The 16,555-nt window shown below is 42.3% G+C and overlaps 1 protein-coding gene across 1 annotated transcript; it reads left to right on the forward strand.

Moving 5' to 3' along the window:
• Positions 1 to 3,951: 3,951 nt before the first annotated feature.
• Positions 3,952 to 15,429, forward strand: LOC124674266 (brefeldin A-inhibited guanine nucleotide-exchange protein 5-like). Its single transcript, XM_047210304.1, has 32 exons — positions 3,952 to 4,081; positions 4,164 to 4,354; positions 4,589 to 4,710; positions 4,797 to 4,855; positions 5,296 to 5,353; positions 5,431 to 5,515; positions 5,613 to 5,816; positions 5,920 to 5,978; positions 6,113 to 6,182; positions 6,315 to 6,383; positions 6,463 to 6,585; positions 6,768 to 6,821; positions 6,911 to 6,999; positions 7,174 to 7,270; positions 7,376 to 7,474; positions 7,555 to 7,761; positions 7,925 to 8,035; positions 8,125 to 8,309; positions 8,398 to 9,012; positions 9,086 to 9,503; positions 11,196 to 11,435; positions 11,540 to 11,663; positions 11,782 to 11,930; positions 12,051 to 12,404; positions 12,617 to 12,783; positions 12,866 to 13,080; positions 13,173 to 13,336; positions 13,942 to 14,058; positions 14,159 to 14,295; positions 14,371 to 14,659; positions 14,755 to 14,850; positions 14,930 to 15,429. The coding sequence occupies exons 1-32, from the start codon at positions 3,967 to 3,969 to the stop codon at positions 14,990 to 14,992; spliced, it is 5,145 nt and encodes a 1,714-aa protein (XP_047066260.1). The 5' UTR covers positions 3,952 to 3,966; the 3' UTR covers positions 14,993 to 15,429.
• The last annotated feature ends 1,126 nt before the right edge of the window (positions 15,430 to 16,555 follow it).

Genomic DNA, 16,555 nt, shown 5'->3' on the forward strand with positions numbered 1-16,555 from the left:
CAGCAATCATGGCAATGACCTTGGACTTTATGAATTCTTCATTCATCTCAAAACCATCATTGTATTTATCACATCCAAGGCCTTTGACTTTTACTCTAAGAGCACCAAGCCTTCCATAGGCATCGGCCAAGGATTCTCCTTCTCTAATTATGCATGAACATAGTTGTCTCTATCTTTGCTGACTCATAGAGAGCTGCTTGGATCAGATTGGTTCCCTCTTGGAGTACTACAATCCGGTCCCAAAGCTCTTTAGGGGAGTCAATGTCATTGACTTGATCAAGGAGCTTGCGGTTGATGCCACTTCTAATCTTGTCTCATGCAGAGGCATTGAGTTGGCGGTTGTAGAACTCAGTGTAGGTTAGCCTAATGGGATCTTGTGGTTTCCGGTAACCATTCACGATGATCTCCCACATCTCCACACTGCAGCTGCGAATATGAGACTCCATAGAGGATTTCCAAAAAGAAAAGTGAGTTCCATCAAAATGGGGAACATTCCCACTATGGTTTATATGAGGCATGAGTGAAGTGTTTTGGGGATAAACCTTCCGGAGGGAACGAAGCCCCACTAGAAGTCTCACTCGAGAGGTTCTTAAGCATCACACTCATTTGTGCCATTTGTCTTTGGACTTAATCCTCATTTTTCTTTTTCTCAGCCTCATATGCTAAGAATCTGGATTTCATCTCCTTAACCGAAAGGTTAGAATCTTCATCCAGACCCTCGAATAGTTTATCCATCTCACTCTTAAGGCCGTGAAGCCCTTAAAAAGAGTCCAGGTTCTAATACCAATTGAAAGTTCAGATATGGTAAACCTAGAGGGGGGGTGAATAGGTTTCTACAAATTTTTAATTCTTTCTTTGCAATATTAGGCTTTGCGGAATATAAAGGTGAGCCTAATGCAAACTAGGTGAAGCACCCTATATGACGATACAAGTAACTCGAGCACGAAGGCTCTCACAGGAAAATATAACACAAGTAAGGAGTTCAGTTAGAGATAACCGATAGCACGCGGAGACGAGGGTTTATTCCCGTGTTCCCTTCCTTTGCAAGAAGGTACGTCACGTTTGGAGGGGTGGAGGTCCCACGAAGGATTCCCCAACGCCACGACGGCTCACCATATTCTCCGGAGCCTATCCCACGAAGGAATAGCTCACTCACTTGTGGTAGACTTTGAGGTAGCCTCCAAACCTTCACAATCTTGTCAGGATCAAATTCATAGCCCGGATGCTTCCGGACTTCTTTTGCCCACCTAGGGTTTCAGGAACCATAGAGAGCAAGTATCTTGATGAATACAAGGGGAACAAGATCTGACTTGGTGGAACTGTAGATCAGGACCTCCTCTATCTTTTCCCCGGAGGGATTCGAGTTTGGGTGGAGAAGGAGGGAGATCTGAGGCTTTTGGTGTTTCTATCAATGGAGTATGGGAGAGAGAGAGAGAGCTCAAGAACAGTTTGTAATGTAGTGCCTAACTGTTCAGAGGTAGGAGAAGGGGTATTTATAGTGTCACTCGAAATCTGGCCGTTGCAACTTGTCCACCTCAGCATTTCTTCGAGGAACCCGGTGGACCGGGCCAGGGGCCGGGCTACCCGGCGCAGGGGCCGGTTCAACCGGGCCACAGGCCGGACCATCCGGTCCTGACCGGGCCAGGCGTCGGGCCGTGACCGGGGATGAAAATGTCGCGCAGTACATGCCCTCCGGATGTCACCAGAGCAGGAGCCGGTTGGCGCCGGGGCGTCCGGTCCACAGCCTGATTGGACCGGGCGAGAGACCGGACCAGTCCGGTCCAAACCGGGCGCCTGGCCGGGCCACCGCTGGGTGAAGGGGAAAAGTCCCCTGGATCGTGCTCGGTGTCCATCGGTCCAGGGGCCTGTCGGCGTCGGGCCAACCGGTGCCACGACCGGTCTGAGCGGGCCAAAGACCGGCCATTTGTTGAGCAGTTGTTCTTCATTTCTATCGAAGTGGGGGGTCTCCCTTTACCTTCTTGTTCCATTGATACACCATTATGCCTATTTGGCTAATACCTGGGAATAATCTCATAGACATGTATTTGACCAAATACTCTAACAACATTGTCATTGTTACCAAAATAATGGATAAGGGTAAAATACCCTTACAATCCCGTTTGGTTCATTTCATCTGCTTATTTTAGTGAAAAGAAAAAAGCCCAAACAAACAGGCTCTTAATGACTTGATCATATGCTATGCTTACTATGGGTGTATGTCCATCACATCATTCACCTAATGATATGATCTTATTATTAATAACATCCAATATTCATGATCATGAAACTATGATCATCTATTAATCAACAAGCTAGTTTAATAAGAGGCTTACTAGGGACTACTTTATGTTTACAAAACACACAAGTATTAATGTTTCCGGTTAATACAATTATAACATGGCATGCAAACATTTATCATAAACACAAAGATATAAATAATAACTATTTTATTATTGCCTCTTAGGCATATCTCCAATAGTCACTACAAGTCCGACTTCATGGAGTGAGGTTTCTTCTCAAAAAGAATCAAATGAGGCGAAAAGATAATGGGAAATTAGGATGGCAATAATTTTACATGCACACACATGTGAAATATAGAGAGACAATAATTGTCAGCATCCCAAAAATATTTTACATATACCCAAGCAAACGATTGCAAGTCATTTCATAGTAAATGCCGAAAAAGGGAAAACAATATAGGCACTAATATTTCACACGGATCAATATGGTTTTCTAGATGTACGCGTGTAGTCATACATTATTTGTATCCATATAATAAGATTATAGAGTTGACACGCATAGAAGCGACATAACACAAAGAGTATACAAACGTTCATACTACTGCAAACTGCCATCGCCGCAACTACCAGGAAGACACATCTGATGTTGTCACCGGAGAAGAAGAGCACTAGTAGTTTGTTCACTCTTTGACGCTTAACAAACCTCTAACTGGAAGGCGTTAACGAGCCATGATAGCCACCAGCTCCGTAAGATGGGATATAGCTCGATAAGGAACATCAGCCGGAGGAGCTCTCTGAGCCCCTTCAACGATAGATCTGCGGCTGGCGCCACAACGCTGTTCAGGTGGACGGATCCTGCCCCGTCTTTCGCAAACATGCAACAGCCAAGATTGCCACACTCTAAGAACAACCCATCCATGCCACCACGACGTAACGCTAGATTGAAACCACTCCAACATCTTGGACTCCACAAGCCTCTAGTCGGCGTCAACAACACCTTCGATGAACGTGAACATGGACTGGAAGACCATTTACTATTTCTAAAAGCACCATCACCATCTGGACAAAGGAACCTTGAAAATAGGAAAAACTAGAGTAAAACACACACAAACGAGAATCGAGCCTCCCATGACTCTCACGATGCCAAAACGACGATCAGAGGGTAACGGAAGCGACAATCTCACGAGCGAGAGACCTGGAACCACTCGGTGCGAATGACTGGGATAGGGGTGGCGAGGGGAGGGATCTGTACGGTTTTTAGGTCCGTAATGTTTGTACAAAATAAATCTTAGTTTTACACAAGTTTGTTCAGAATTCACAAAACTAATAACCTGCAAACAGAAAAGTTTGCTCACAAAAATACAAATATACAGATACTACACACGTTTGTCTACGTGGTGTCCCGTCTGGCCGAGGGGCACAAGACCTCGCGCACACGCACCGAATCTTCTGTACACGAGCCCGGTAAGCCTGACACTTCGTGGGAGATCGTGTCAAGGCAAATTATATCGGTGTGAAAGAAATTTTTGCAAATGGTCCTGGCGATCCGTTGAAACCCGGGAGCGAGCGAGCGAGATCGAGGAGCAGTGAGGAGGCGCCCAGATCCAAACCCCCTCTTCTTCTGTCTTTCGCTCTCCAGATCTCGCGTCCTCGGATCCAACCACTCCATTTCCTCCCCCGCCTCTCGCCCCGCCGCGACCCGGACGGACTGAGATCTGCCGCGGCCATGGCGGGCGCCGCGGGAGGCTTCGTCACGCGGGCCTTCGAGGCCATGCTCAAGGAGTGCAGCGCCAGCCGCGGCAAGTTCGCCGCCCTCCAACAATCCATCCAGTCCTACCTCGGTGCGTCCTCCCCTCCCCTCCCTCGCGCATTGCCATGATCCCGATCGCTCATCGACTAAGCCTCCTCCCGCGTGTCTTGCAGATGCCATCAAGGGGGCGGCGGCGGCCCAGGAGCAGCAGGAGGACGGCGCGCCCGTGCCCGTCACGCAGGTGCTGGCGTCCGCCGGGCGCGTGCTCGAGGGGACCCAGGCCGAGCTCGTGCTGCAGCCGCTGCGCCTCGCCTTCGAGACCAAGCACATCAAGCTCGTCGAGCCCGCACTCGACTGCCTCCACGTAATAATACTACTTGCCTCCTTTTTCCCTGCTCATCATCATTGCTGCTGCTTCTTCACCTGCCTGCCCGAGGCTTCAGGACCGGACAGTTTGGTTTACATTGTCATTAAGCACCATTCACACTTGAATTGATATCGCACGACAAGAGCAAACTCATGTCACCCAAACACATCGGTCCTCAGAGTGGCACAACAACCACGTGTTCTGATTGGGCTCTTCCATTTTGATTGCCAGAAACTCATTGCTTATGACCATCTAGAGGGCGATCCCGGTCTAGAAGACGGTAAAAATTCCCCACTATTTACTGACATCCTCAACATGGTATGTGGTTGTGTTGACAACACCTCCTCTGACAGGTAGTACGCGCCGCATTAAGCTCATACTATTATATTACCTCAAACTTCTGCACAGGTACTGACGTGAGTTAACATTTGGGTTACAGTACTGTTCTCCAGGTCTTGAAAGTGCTCCTCAATGCTGTTGCTTCAAATAGATTTAGAGGTAACCTCCCCATCTTGCTAAGCTCTTCTTTACATCTCTTTAACACTTCATTATGCAAGTTAAGAAGCTAATGCGTTCGTCTGAACTAATGGTCTAGGGGAAAAGTGTTAAATTATTAATTCTGTGTCTGCCATACCGCTTTCAATAAGTTCTTTGTTCTTCACTCTAAGTAATTTGACATGAAGCTTAAGTTTGCGTACACATAACCCCAAAAGTTGCTGTCCTGCATTTTCTTTGGTGAATTTAAAAACATCTGTAAGTGTCACTAAAGAAAGCTCTGGGAAAACACGATGGAACTTACTAACCAATTATTACCTTTGCATACTTAGTGAGGAGGTGTCAGCATTGCTGATTGTAGTTAGCTTTCCATATGTAACATTAATGTGAGATGCTACAGTGCTATACACGATACTGAGTTTGAACTGTTTATTGGAGTGCAGTACATGGAGAACCATTGCTCGGAGTGATTAGGGTATGCTATAACATTGCTCTCAACAGGTAATTGTTATATTAACCTCCTCGCCTTTGCTGCATCATGGCTTTGATACATGCTTATAAATATACTTATATTTCAGCAAGAGCCCTGTGAACCAGGCTACCTCAAAAGCCATGTTAACACAGATGATCAGCATTGTATTCAGGAGGATGGAATCCGAGCAGGCAAATTTTTTCCCTGAATTTATATTAGCTTTACGTGAAAGAAGAATGTCTTTTCAAGGATTTTCTCGGTTTTCGTCTTCCTTGTTCTGTGTCTCAGGTTTCTGTACCAGCTGCGAGTTCTGCAGTTAAAGACACACCTTCATCTAGCACAAAGGACGTGGAAAATGGTGAAATATCCACTGATAACCAAGATGAGGAAAAAACTACTCTTGGAGATGCATTGTCCATAAACCGTGCTTCAGAAACATCTCCAACATCCGTTGAAGAGCTTCAGACTCTTGCAGGAGGAGCAGACATTAAGGTAGTGAACTTGGATTGCTTACTGTTTTAATCTTTCTTTCTGGACCTCTTAAATAATTCCTATATTTCATTATTTATCTGTAATAGAGTATTTCATTTTACAGGGGTTGGAGGCTGTTCTTGACAAGGCTGTTGAACTTGAAGATGGAAAGAAAGTGTCGGGGTTGGTTGAGCTTTAATTTGTGTTTTGCACTGAGTCCTATCTAGGATATTACTTACCTTTTATCATTTCTAGTGACATGTTAGAGGTAGCAGTAACTTACTATCTTTGCCTCTCTCTCCCCCCCTCTTTTCCAGCGGAATTGACCTTGACACGATGAATATAATACAGCGGGATGCACTATTGCTTTTTAGGACTCTTTGCAAGGTCAGTATTTTTGTTGAATGGCTTACCTGATATTACTTTGATCAGACTTAGCTAGAATATTCCCTGCAAAGAGAAGACTTGACTAGAGTATCACCGGTGGATCTCTTACCCTTTTTTCTTTCGTCCTTCTAGATGAGCATGAAAGAAGAAAGTGACGAGGTTGCTACCAAGACAAGGCTCCTGTCACTTGAACTGTTGCAGGTTAGTGTTTACATCTCGGATTCTGCTGAGATTTGATTTTGTTTGCTTAGATGATATCTGCTGACTCTTTTACCTGCAGGGATTGTTAGAAGGAGTCAGTGATTTGTTTGCCAAAAATTTCCACTTCATTGATTCAGTTAAAGCATATCTTTCCTATGCTCTTCTCCGGGCATCTGTGTCTTCATCTCAAGTTGTTTTTCAGGTACTTTTTGTACTCCCTCCATCCATAAAAGAGTATCTAGATACATCCAAATTTTGACAAACTTCGACATCCTTTTATGGAGAGAAGTAGTATTATTTTTTTGCTTGTGATGCATACTCCTGTGGCCTGATTATATTTAACAGGTTCTTCTACATGTTAAACCATCTTTTTTTGTTTGGCAGTATGCTAGTGGAATATTTTCAGTCCTGTTGCTTCGTTTTAGAGAGAGTCTAAAGGTAAAATTGCCATCAACAGAACTCACATTGTTTGCAGTGTCAGATTTCTTCTGGTATCTTGACTTCTTTATTTTTCAAATGCTATGCAGGGAGAAATTGGTGTCTTCTTTCCTTTGATAGTTTTAAGGTCTCTAGATAGCTCTGATAGCTCTCTCGGTCAGAAGTCCAGTGTTCTTAGGTGATTCCTCTTTCTTTATGGAATCTCATGTTGATATGTAAATATTTAATGCATAAACATGCATTGTGTTTGATCCAATTTTGTCATCTTTTTCTTTATTTGTTTTGCTGATGGGAGATCATCCTGTTGCCTATATGTATCTGATGTTATTTGATTGACTTGTTTGTCAATCAGGATGCTGGAAAAAGTCTGCAAAGATTCACAGATGCTTGCAGATATGTTTGTAAATTATGATTGTGACCTTGAGGGGCCAAACCTTTTTGAACGCATGGTAGGTGCAAGGAGGATTGTTTTGTAACTATACAGTGCTGGCATATCTTCTAGTTTGTTGGCTTGTGAGTTCTTCATATCTGATTGTTCATATGCGTCGTATCAGGTTAGTGTTCTTTCAAGAATTGCCCATGGATCTCAAAGTGTTGATAGTACCGCTGTTGCTGCATCTCAGACAGTTTCAGTAAAAGGATCATCTCTTCAGGTTACTATTATTCTGATTACTTAAAATGTATTCAGCTTTCCTTATGTAACGTTAATATCAGATGAACATCCGAATCGCAGTGTTTGGTGAGTATTTTGAAGTCATTGGTTGATTGGGAGCAAGCTCGAAGAGATTCCTCAAACAAGGGGAGTGTTGTTGAATCTCATGAAGATGATGCTTCTGCAAGGAGCTTGGCAACTGATGAGACGAAGGTCCAAGAGGATGACCGCCATCAGTTTGAGAGAGCTAAAGCCCACAAGTCAACAATGGAGGCTGCAGTTTCAGAGGTGGGAGGCTTGCTGTTTTATTGTTTCATTTTGCAATCAAGAGGCTTCCTTTACCTCATGATGTTCCTAGAAAACGTGTACATATTTGTGGCAACCAGTTATCCCAGTTTTTTGTCGCTGCACTACTGATTGTAACTGGTCCTTTCCCTCTTCTGTACCGCAGTTTAATCGCAAGCCAGCAAAGGGGGTCGAGTATTTATTGTCAAATAAGTTGATTGAAAATAACGCATCATCTGTAGCTCAGTTTCTCAAGAACAATTCCAGCTTGAATAAGGTGATTTCAAGGAATTTTAATGATCTTTGTGAAGTTCCAGTTATTGGTCAGAGCGATGGGGCTAATCACTACTTGTGATAACTTTGCAGGTTATGATTGGTGAATATTTGGGACAGCATGAGGAGTTCCCCCTTGCTGTGATGCATGCTTATGTTGATTCCATGAAGTTTTCAGGGTTGAAGTTTGATGCTGCAATTCGTGAGTTCCTGAAAGGATTTCGCCTTCCTGGGGAGGCGCAGAAGATTGATCGCATAATGGAAAAATTTGCTGAGCGGTATGCAATTATAGAATCTTAATTCAATTATGTTCTTATTTTGACATTTTGTTCTGTGATCCTCAAATACTTGTATGATGACTTGCAGGTACTGTGCTGATAACCCTGGGCTTTTTAAAAATGCAGATACTGCCTATATTCTTGCTTATGCTGTTATAATGTTAAATACTGATGCACATAATCCAATGGTGTGGCCTAAGATGTCGAAATCAGATTTCGTACGTTTGAACACTGTGAGTGATGAAGAGGAATGTGCCCCGAAGGAGCTCTTAGAGGAAATTTATGATTCAATTATCGAGGAAGAGATAAAGATGAAAGATGATCTCCTTAATGCAAAGACCAGACCTGAAATAGAAGAAAAAGGTCGCCTTGTCAACATCCTCAATTTAGCTCTCCCAAGGCTGAAGTCAGCAAGTGATACAAAGGCAGAAAGTGAAAAAATTATTAAGCAGACTCAAGCAGCTTTCAAAAACCAGAAACAGAAGAGAGGTGTTTTTCATGTTGCTCAGCAGGTTGAGCTTGTTAGGCCAATGCTCGAGGCTGTAGGATGGCCTTTGCTTGCAACATTTTCTGTAACCATGGAGGAAGGTGACAGCAAGCCTAGGGTTGTATTGTGCATGGAAGGGTTTAAGGCTGGCATTCACCTTACTCGTGTTCTTGGGATGGACACCATGCGCTATGCTTTCTTGACCTCCTTAGTGAGGTAAGCAAACTACCCTTTCTACTTATGAATTTATACTGCTTATTTTTTTCTTCATTTTGTTAACCTTGTGCAGGTTCACATTTCTGCATGCTCCCAAGGACATGCGTAGTAAAAATGTTGAGGCATTGCGAACTCTCCTTGCTTTAGCTGACACGGATATGGATGCTTTGCATGATACTTGGAATGCTGTTTTAGAATGTGTCTCTAGACTCGAGTATATCACTTCAAGTCCTTCAATGGCCGCAACTGTTATGCAAGGATCAAATCAAATATCAAGGGATTCTGTAGTTCAATCACTGAAAGAGTTGTCTGGAAAACCTGCTGAACAAGTGTTTGTAAACAGTGTAAAGTTACCAAGTGACTCCATCGTTGAATTCTTCAATGCCCTTTGTGGTGTTTCGGCAGAAGAACTTAAACAGACACCTGCTCGTGTCTTCAGCTTGCAAAAGCTTGTTGAAATAAGCTACTATAATATGGCCCGGATACGTTTGGTATGGTTTTGCTATTCTTGCTTGCATTATGTGTCCTGTTCTTATAGCAATTCTTCCATCATTTCAGCTACTTAACTTTTTAATAACACACTGAAGAGATAAATAAGAAGGTTTAAATTCCTTATTTTATTACTAACATATGCTGTTCTAGAAGATGCTTCGTTGGATTAGGCAATACTTTTCATTCTGTGAGAACGAGCTGCTTCTTTTTTTTGTATAAAAAAAAAGTAATGTAATTATGACTGTTAAGCTAAATTGAGCTAAAAAAAGTACTCCCTTTGTCCCACGAAAGTTGTCGGAAGTTTGTATAAATTTAGACGTATTTAGACACTATTTAGTGGCTAGATACATTCAAATTTAGACAAACTTCCGACATGCTTCATGGGAGTGGGGGGTACATTATTTTATTATGTTAGACAGACCTGCTTATTACATTGGGAGCAGGATGGGGCAGGGGAAAGCTGGGACTGGTTTATGTAGTGATTGACCATTCATTTTATGCTGACGTAAAATTTTAGAATGTACATAAATATATGTACTTATGACTGTTAAGCATTCCTGAACTTTACCCACTTGAGAGTCTGCACACCTAATATTATTGTTTCCCTTTTTTCTGTACAAAGGGGAGGGGATTTTTTGCTTTAAAATACTCTGGTTGACCGAAAATTGAACCGGATACAACATACTGGAAATAGTAGGCTTGCCAAAATTGGGAACTTACTATTGAATTGGAGGTAATTACAGTGGTACCACTGCAAACAGATTAAATAGGGTTTATTGACCATTCTGACTAGCGTCAACATGGTTGACCATGGCCTGCTCAATGAGAGATGGGGGCCACACCAGGGTTAACATTGCCGAGCTCATGGCCGTTGTACACCATACATGTGCAGCAGCGCACTGAAAACATGTGTCATGGCATCTCAATTAAGTTAGGAGCAGTTTGGGCCCATATTATGCTTGCAGGTGTTACCAGAGCAATTCTGATGAATTGGATGGCAAAATGGAAGATGCACACATAAGCAGAAGTTAGGAGCAGTTTGAGCCCACAGCTTATTCTTGCAGACTTAGTGTTACCAGAGCAATTCGGATGAATTGGATGGCAAAATGGCAGATGCACACATAAGCAGTAGTAGATATGCATTTTTTCTGAGAAAAAATGGGTGCGTCTTGGTGTGAACGGAAGAAAAATTGTGAAGGGGGGAAACCTAATATTATTCTCTAAGAGCCATACACCGAAAACTGAATATGCAGAGCAATATAATATGGCACTGGTCACTGGGACAGTATGATATCAGCACAGCACAACAATATTTTATTTTACTTACCTATTAAAGTGACACATAAATAATATGGATGAAAGGAAAACAAATATTATTACTTAAACAAACACATGTTTGCATATATTTTTGATCCACTTAATTTCTTGTTACATTAGTCTAAACGAACTGCTGGTTTCCTCTATTGTGCACCAAAGCTTTGGAGAAAGTGGAGAATATTCATTGTGTCCCATGGTACTTAAATGATTTTTGTACCTGCTGGAGCCATTTTTTCTTGTCTTGCTTGTGTCCAGAGGCCAGTCTATCATCTGTTAGAACTCGTGACAAAAAAATCTATATGCTATTTGTCGTTCCATGAAAATAGTTGAACATTTTGGCTGATAACTTGCAATATGTATGTGCATACATGTAGGTGTGGGCCAGAATATGGTCTGTGCTGGCTCAACATTTTATTGCTGCTGGGAGCCACCATGACGAGAAAGTTGCTATGTATGCTATTGACTCGCTGAGGCAGCTTGGTATGAAGTACTTGGAACGTGCAGAGCTGAACAAATTTACGTTTCAGAATGATATACTGAAGCCTTTTGTTATTTTAATGAGGAATAGTCGCAGCGAAAAGATCCGTGGTCTAATTGTTGACTGCATTGTTCAGGTATGCTTATGCATATCTTTGACAAATCCATGACATCTGATGATCTAGGGCTTTTATATCAAAAATGGTGTTCTAAGTTAATTTTTGCTTGTATGAATGTGCAGTTGATCAAGTCCAAAGTTGGTAGCATAAAGTCAGGTTGGCGTTGTGTGTTTATGATATTCACTGCGGCAGCTGATGATGAGAATGAGCATATTGTTGAAAGTGCTTTCGAAAACGTCGAACAAGGTAACTAAAAAAAAATCTCTGTAGCTGGCATGATAATTGCTTTTTTCCCCAACTTATATTTTCACAGTAATGATTTTTTTCTTGACCTAAATTTTAACTAAATGAACGTGCTTGGCAGTCATCTTGGAACATTTTGATCAAGTTGTTGGCGATTGCTTCATGGATTGTGTTAACTGCCTCATTGGTTTCGCCAATAACAAATGCACTCCTAGGATTAGTTTGAAGGCTATTGCTCTCCTACGTATATGTGAAGATCGTTTGGCAGAGGTTGGGATAATGAATATCCTTTTGAGCACATAAACTTTTTGCGACCTCTGTTCATTCTGAGTTCTGTTGCTTTCCTTTTCATGGAAATGATTTATTTCCCTCATTCATTTCTCTGTACAGGGGTTCATTCCTGGTGGTTCTCTTAAACCTCTTGATGTTCTCCCAGAGGCCAATTTTGATGTGACTGAGCATTACTGGTTTCCTATGCTGGCTGGCTTGTCTGATCTGACCTTAGACTCCAGACCAGAAGTTAGACATTGTGCTCTTGAAGTGTTGTTTGATCTGCTGAATGAGAGAGGACATAAATTCTCCTCTCCTTTTTGGGAGAGCATTTTCCATCGTGTACTCTTTCCTATATTTGATCATGTAAGGCATGCTGGAAGGGATGGTCTTTCTTCTGGCGATGATTGGCTCCGTGATACTAGCATTCATTCCCTGCAGTTAATCTGCAACCTTTTCAATACTTTTTATAAGGTAACACATGCTTTCTGTCTCTTCCTGACTTTAGTTGCTCCAGGGAAACCATATGGATCTTTCAGAACATGACTATGATGAAAACTTTTGTTGTTAGTTGTTACTTCGTTTTAGATCCATATAGTACCTGGTATTTATTCAGCTGTCCTGCAAATAGAAGGTATCCACCTGGAAAGTTGTTTGCTGGTTACCATCTCATTGTTATCTTTCAGGAAGTGTCATTTATGCTTCCACCTCTTCTGGGCTTGCTGTTAGAGTGTGCCAAGAAAACAGACCAAACTGTCGTCTCAATTGCTCTTGGAGCTTTAGTTCATCTAATAGAGGTTGGCGGCCATCAATTCAGCGATGGTGATTGGGAAACACTTCTAAAGAGCATTAGGTATTTCCTCAAATTCTGTCACTACCAAACAGTATTCTGCCTTTCTGTCTCTCATATGATAATGTTGCTATAACCTTTTCAGGGATGCATCATACACAACACAACCCCTTGAACTCCTCAATTCACTAGGATTTCAGAAGACAAACAATCAACAATTACTTTCAAAAGAATCAGAGACCAACGCTCTTGGAGGTAGTTACCATGATAGCAGGGAAGGAGAAGCATCGGTTAGTAATAACGGCGAACAGGAAGGTCATCATGAAACAAATCCACAGACTGATCTGGAAAGTTCAGAAGGTACAGCAGATTTCTTGCTGTTTTGTACACCAAACAATACTTTCATATGAATTGGTATACTGAAATTTACGTAATTTATTCTTTTTATCTAGGTTTGCCATCACCATCAGGAAGAACACAAGCTGCAGTGTCCCCACCTAGTCAAACCTTTGGACAAAGATTTATGGGTAATATGATGGGTAATCTCTTGGTCAGAAGTCTTACATCCAAATCAAAGGGGAAAATTGACGATGTTACTCCATCCTCACCTGCGAAGGTACATGTTCTTTTCTCTTGCTCATGTTGATTAGGTGTGTAGTTACTATGATTTTGGCATTAGCAGATTGCATGTATTTCTGCATAAAGGCCACTAGTCATTTGCCGCTTGCTATATCTGCACATTAACCACACATTCTCACAATAAATGTTAGATATAAGTAAACCCAAGTGTATTCCTGTGCTTGGTTTAACTTGTTGACACTTTAGTTTATTGGGTAGTAATATACAGTAATTCAATACGAATGTACTACCTTGTTGCCATGCTAGGCATTTGTATGTAGTATGAATCGTAATCAGTATATAATCAAATAGAATATCAGCTTTGTTTTTGTGCATTTCTGTGCTCAATATATGCTGTCCATTTTAAGCTGATATGTCCTTGGCATCTGTGACTAGTTTCACCTGCCATAAGTCGTATCTGTGCTAGCTTAGCTGCCATTCATGAAGCAGATGTGCACTAATGAGCGCAAAAGTACTGAAGTATATTAGGCCAGTAGTAGATAACACTGGCGCGCTTAGTTTGGAACAATGGAAGTACGAAGTCTCATTTTCTTCATGGTTTGCTATGTTCTATGTATTTAATGTGCCAGCTTGTTGATCTAGGCACCTGATGCCGATGGAGATGACAAGACTGAAGAAGAAGAGAACCCCATGATGGAGACTGTTCGGAGTAAATGCATCACTCAGTTGCTGCTGCTTGGGGCTATTGATAGTATACAGGTAAACAGTTTTTGTTTCGTAGGTGGATAGTATAGCTTAATCACTTAACGTGGGTGCAGACATTGCTTCTGCTGATATATTAAATGGATGAACTTTGCAGAAGAGGTATTGGAGCAAGCTACAAGCCACGCAACAGATTGCTATTATGGATATCTTGCTCTCACTCCTAGAATTTGCTTCTTCATATAACTCACCTTCAAATCTTCGGACGAGGATGCACCATATACCACCAGAAAGGTAATGCTTGGATACTACATATATATTAGCTTTCCAAATCAATGTTTCTAACATCTGTAACTTGATTTTGTGCAGGCCGCCACTAAATCTTCTTCGTCAGGAACTAGCTGGTACTACTATTTATTTGGAGATTCTACACAAATCAACAGTGGACAATGATGCTAATGGCTCAGCTGAGGAAACAAATGGAGTTAGTGTACAATCTGATGAACAAGAGAAGCTCAAGAACCTAGCAGAAGGGAAGCTTGTTTCCTTTTGCGGTCAGATTTTGAAAGAGGCGTCTGATCTCCAGCCAAGCACTGGGGAAACTGCTAGTGCGGATATACACCGTGTACTTGACCTACGTGCACCTGTTATTATCAAGGTATACTACATCTGGATTCTGATATATATAGGGATTTTCTCATCCTTATGTGAAGAAATATTTTGATCCTACATTTCATGTTTTTTGCATTTCAGGTTTTGAATGGAATGTGTATCATGGATGCTCAGATATTCAAGAAGCACCTAAGAGAATTCTATCCATTAATTACCAAACTTATCTGCTGTGATCAGGTATGTATGGTTTGCGGTGTTAAATATATACTACAGTAGTACATCAGTACTAGAAGTTTAATGTGTGTCTGTGCTTCAGATGGATGTTCGTGGTGCCCTTGGAGATCTTTGCAGCAAACAACTTACTCCACTTATGCCCTGAATCGCGGTCAAACTGTCCCCTGTTGCAAATATCTTTCTTACCGAGTATATGCTGCATGAGTATTTTTGTGCACATGGTGCACCGAAAGGAAGCTTCACGTCCTTGGGCACATGTCTTGTTCAGTAGCCTACTTTCTAGGAGGTGAATTGTATGTAAGCTGGAAATCTGTATATTAGTGCACTACAAGTTTTCACAGACAATGTGAGTACAGACAACATGGAAGGGCATTTGCCTGTTGTGGCACGCCATTTTTCTAGGCGACTTGCTGTTATTTACCTGTGCTGGATTGAGACCATGATTCCACCATTTCATAAACAAGTAGAGAATTGAGAAGATGGAAATACATTCCTTGGCTATATGCCTATATGTGTACATTGTTCAGCATATTGTACTTGAGGCTTGTTATGTGGCAATACTAGATTACTCAAATTGGGCTTTGTTTTGTGCATTTAATAAAGTTGAGGTATGGCCATTGGTTGGAATATCCAATTCTGTGATTTTTACATAAATATTGCTGTCTGATTCTTGCAACTTCCATCAAACTATTATATCATCAGGTAGTAAAAAAATTCTCATGAAGTGGCAAGGGAGGCTGGATAGTAAGGATGCGAGTGGGCAGAGGAAACACACTTAGCACAAAGTTACGGCGTCGTATCTTATGAATTCACAACTTTCATGTATCCCTGCATCCATCTATTCTTGATCATCCGATCTAAATCCTGTGTGGCTGCTCCATCCCATGCAATTTTGCAAGAAAGCGCCCGCGTCCAGCTCAGTTATTTGCAAATGACCCCTTCACATTGAAACGTCACAAGCACAACACCTAAACAGCACGCGCGCTGGTTCTTCCAACAACGGCGGCGACGCTGACGAGCTCGGCACCAAGTCTGCGAGACGAGTCCCAAGGAAAATCCATCCGCGGTCGTCGTCGCCGGAAATTACATGGGATGGAGATCAGCACCAAGTCATTGAAAAACAACGTCATTCCCCACTCGCCGGCTCCGATGCGACACTCGCCGGCTGTGGCCACCTCCGCATGACGAGGCCACGGCCCACGGCTACCTCAGCAGTCAGCCTCCGCACCGTCGGCGTACCCGCCTACTCATGAAGACACTGAACTGCTACAGACTCGCCTAGGCTGCGAGCACAATAGATCGGGATCCTTCGTTTGGAAGTTCTCCGTCACTACTGCCTGGGAGCCGTCGGCGTAGATCCAGATAAAATAACCTACAACTGCAATCGACCGCGCTGAGAAACGTGGGTTCGGCTTCGGCCGTCCGGGCGTCTGCCCAGCCAGGGGTTCACGTGCGAATTTGCAGTCAACTTACATAGGCAGCGGGCGTGTTTTTGAAAGTTTACCATAGAATCATTTATTGTGCTACGATCTAGATCGGATGATCAAGAATAGATGGATGCAGGGATACATGAAAGTTATGGATTCATAAGATACGACGCCCAAAGTTACCATCTAAAACAAAATAAACTTGTGAATTTCAGATCCTAAATAAATTAACACAAAAAGGCAAATCCATGGCTGATGAAGAATTCAGAAACAAATTTGAG

The sequence above is a fragment of the Lolium rigidum genome, chromosome 7, assembly GCF_022539505.1.
Source record: "Lolium rigidum isolate FL_2022 chromosome 7, APGP_CSIRO_Lrig_0.1, whole genome shotgun sequence".
Classification (NCBI taxonomy): Eukaryota; Viridiplantae; Streptophyta; class Magnoliopsida; order Poales; family Poaceae; genus Lolium; species Lolium rigidum.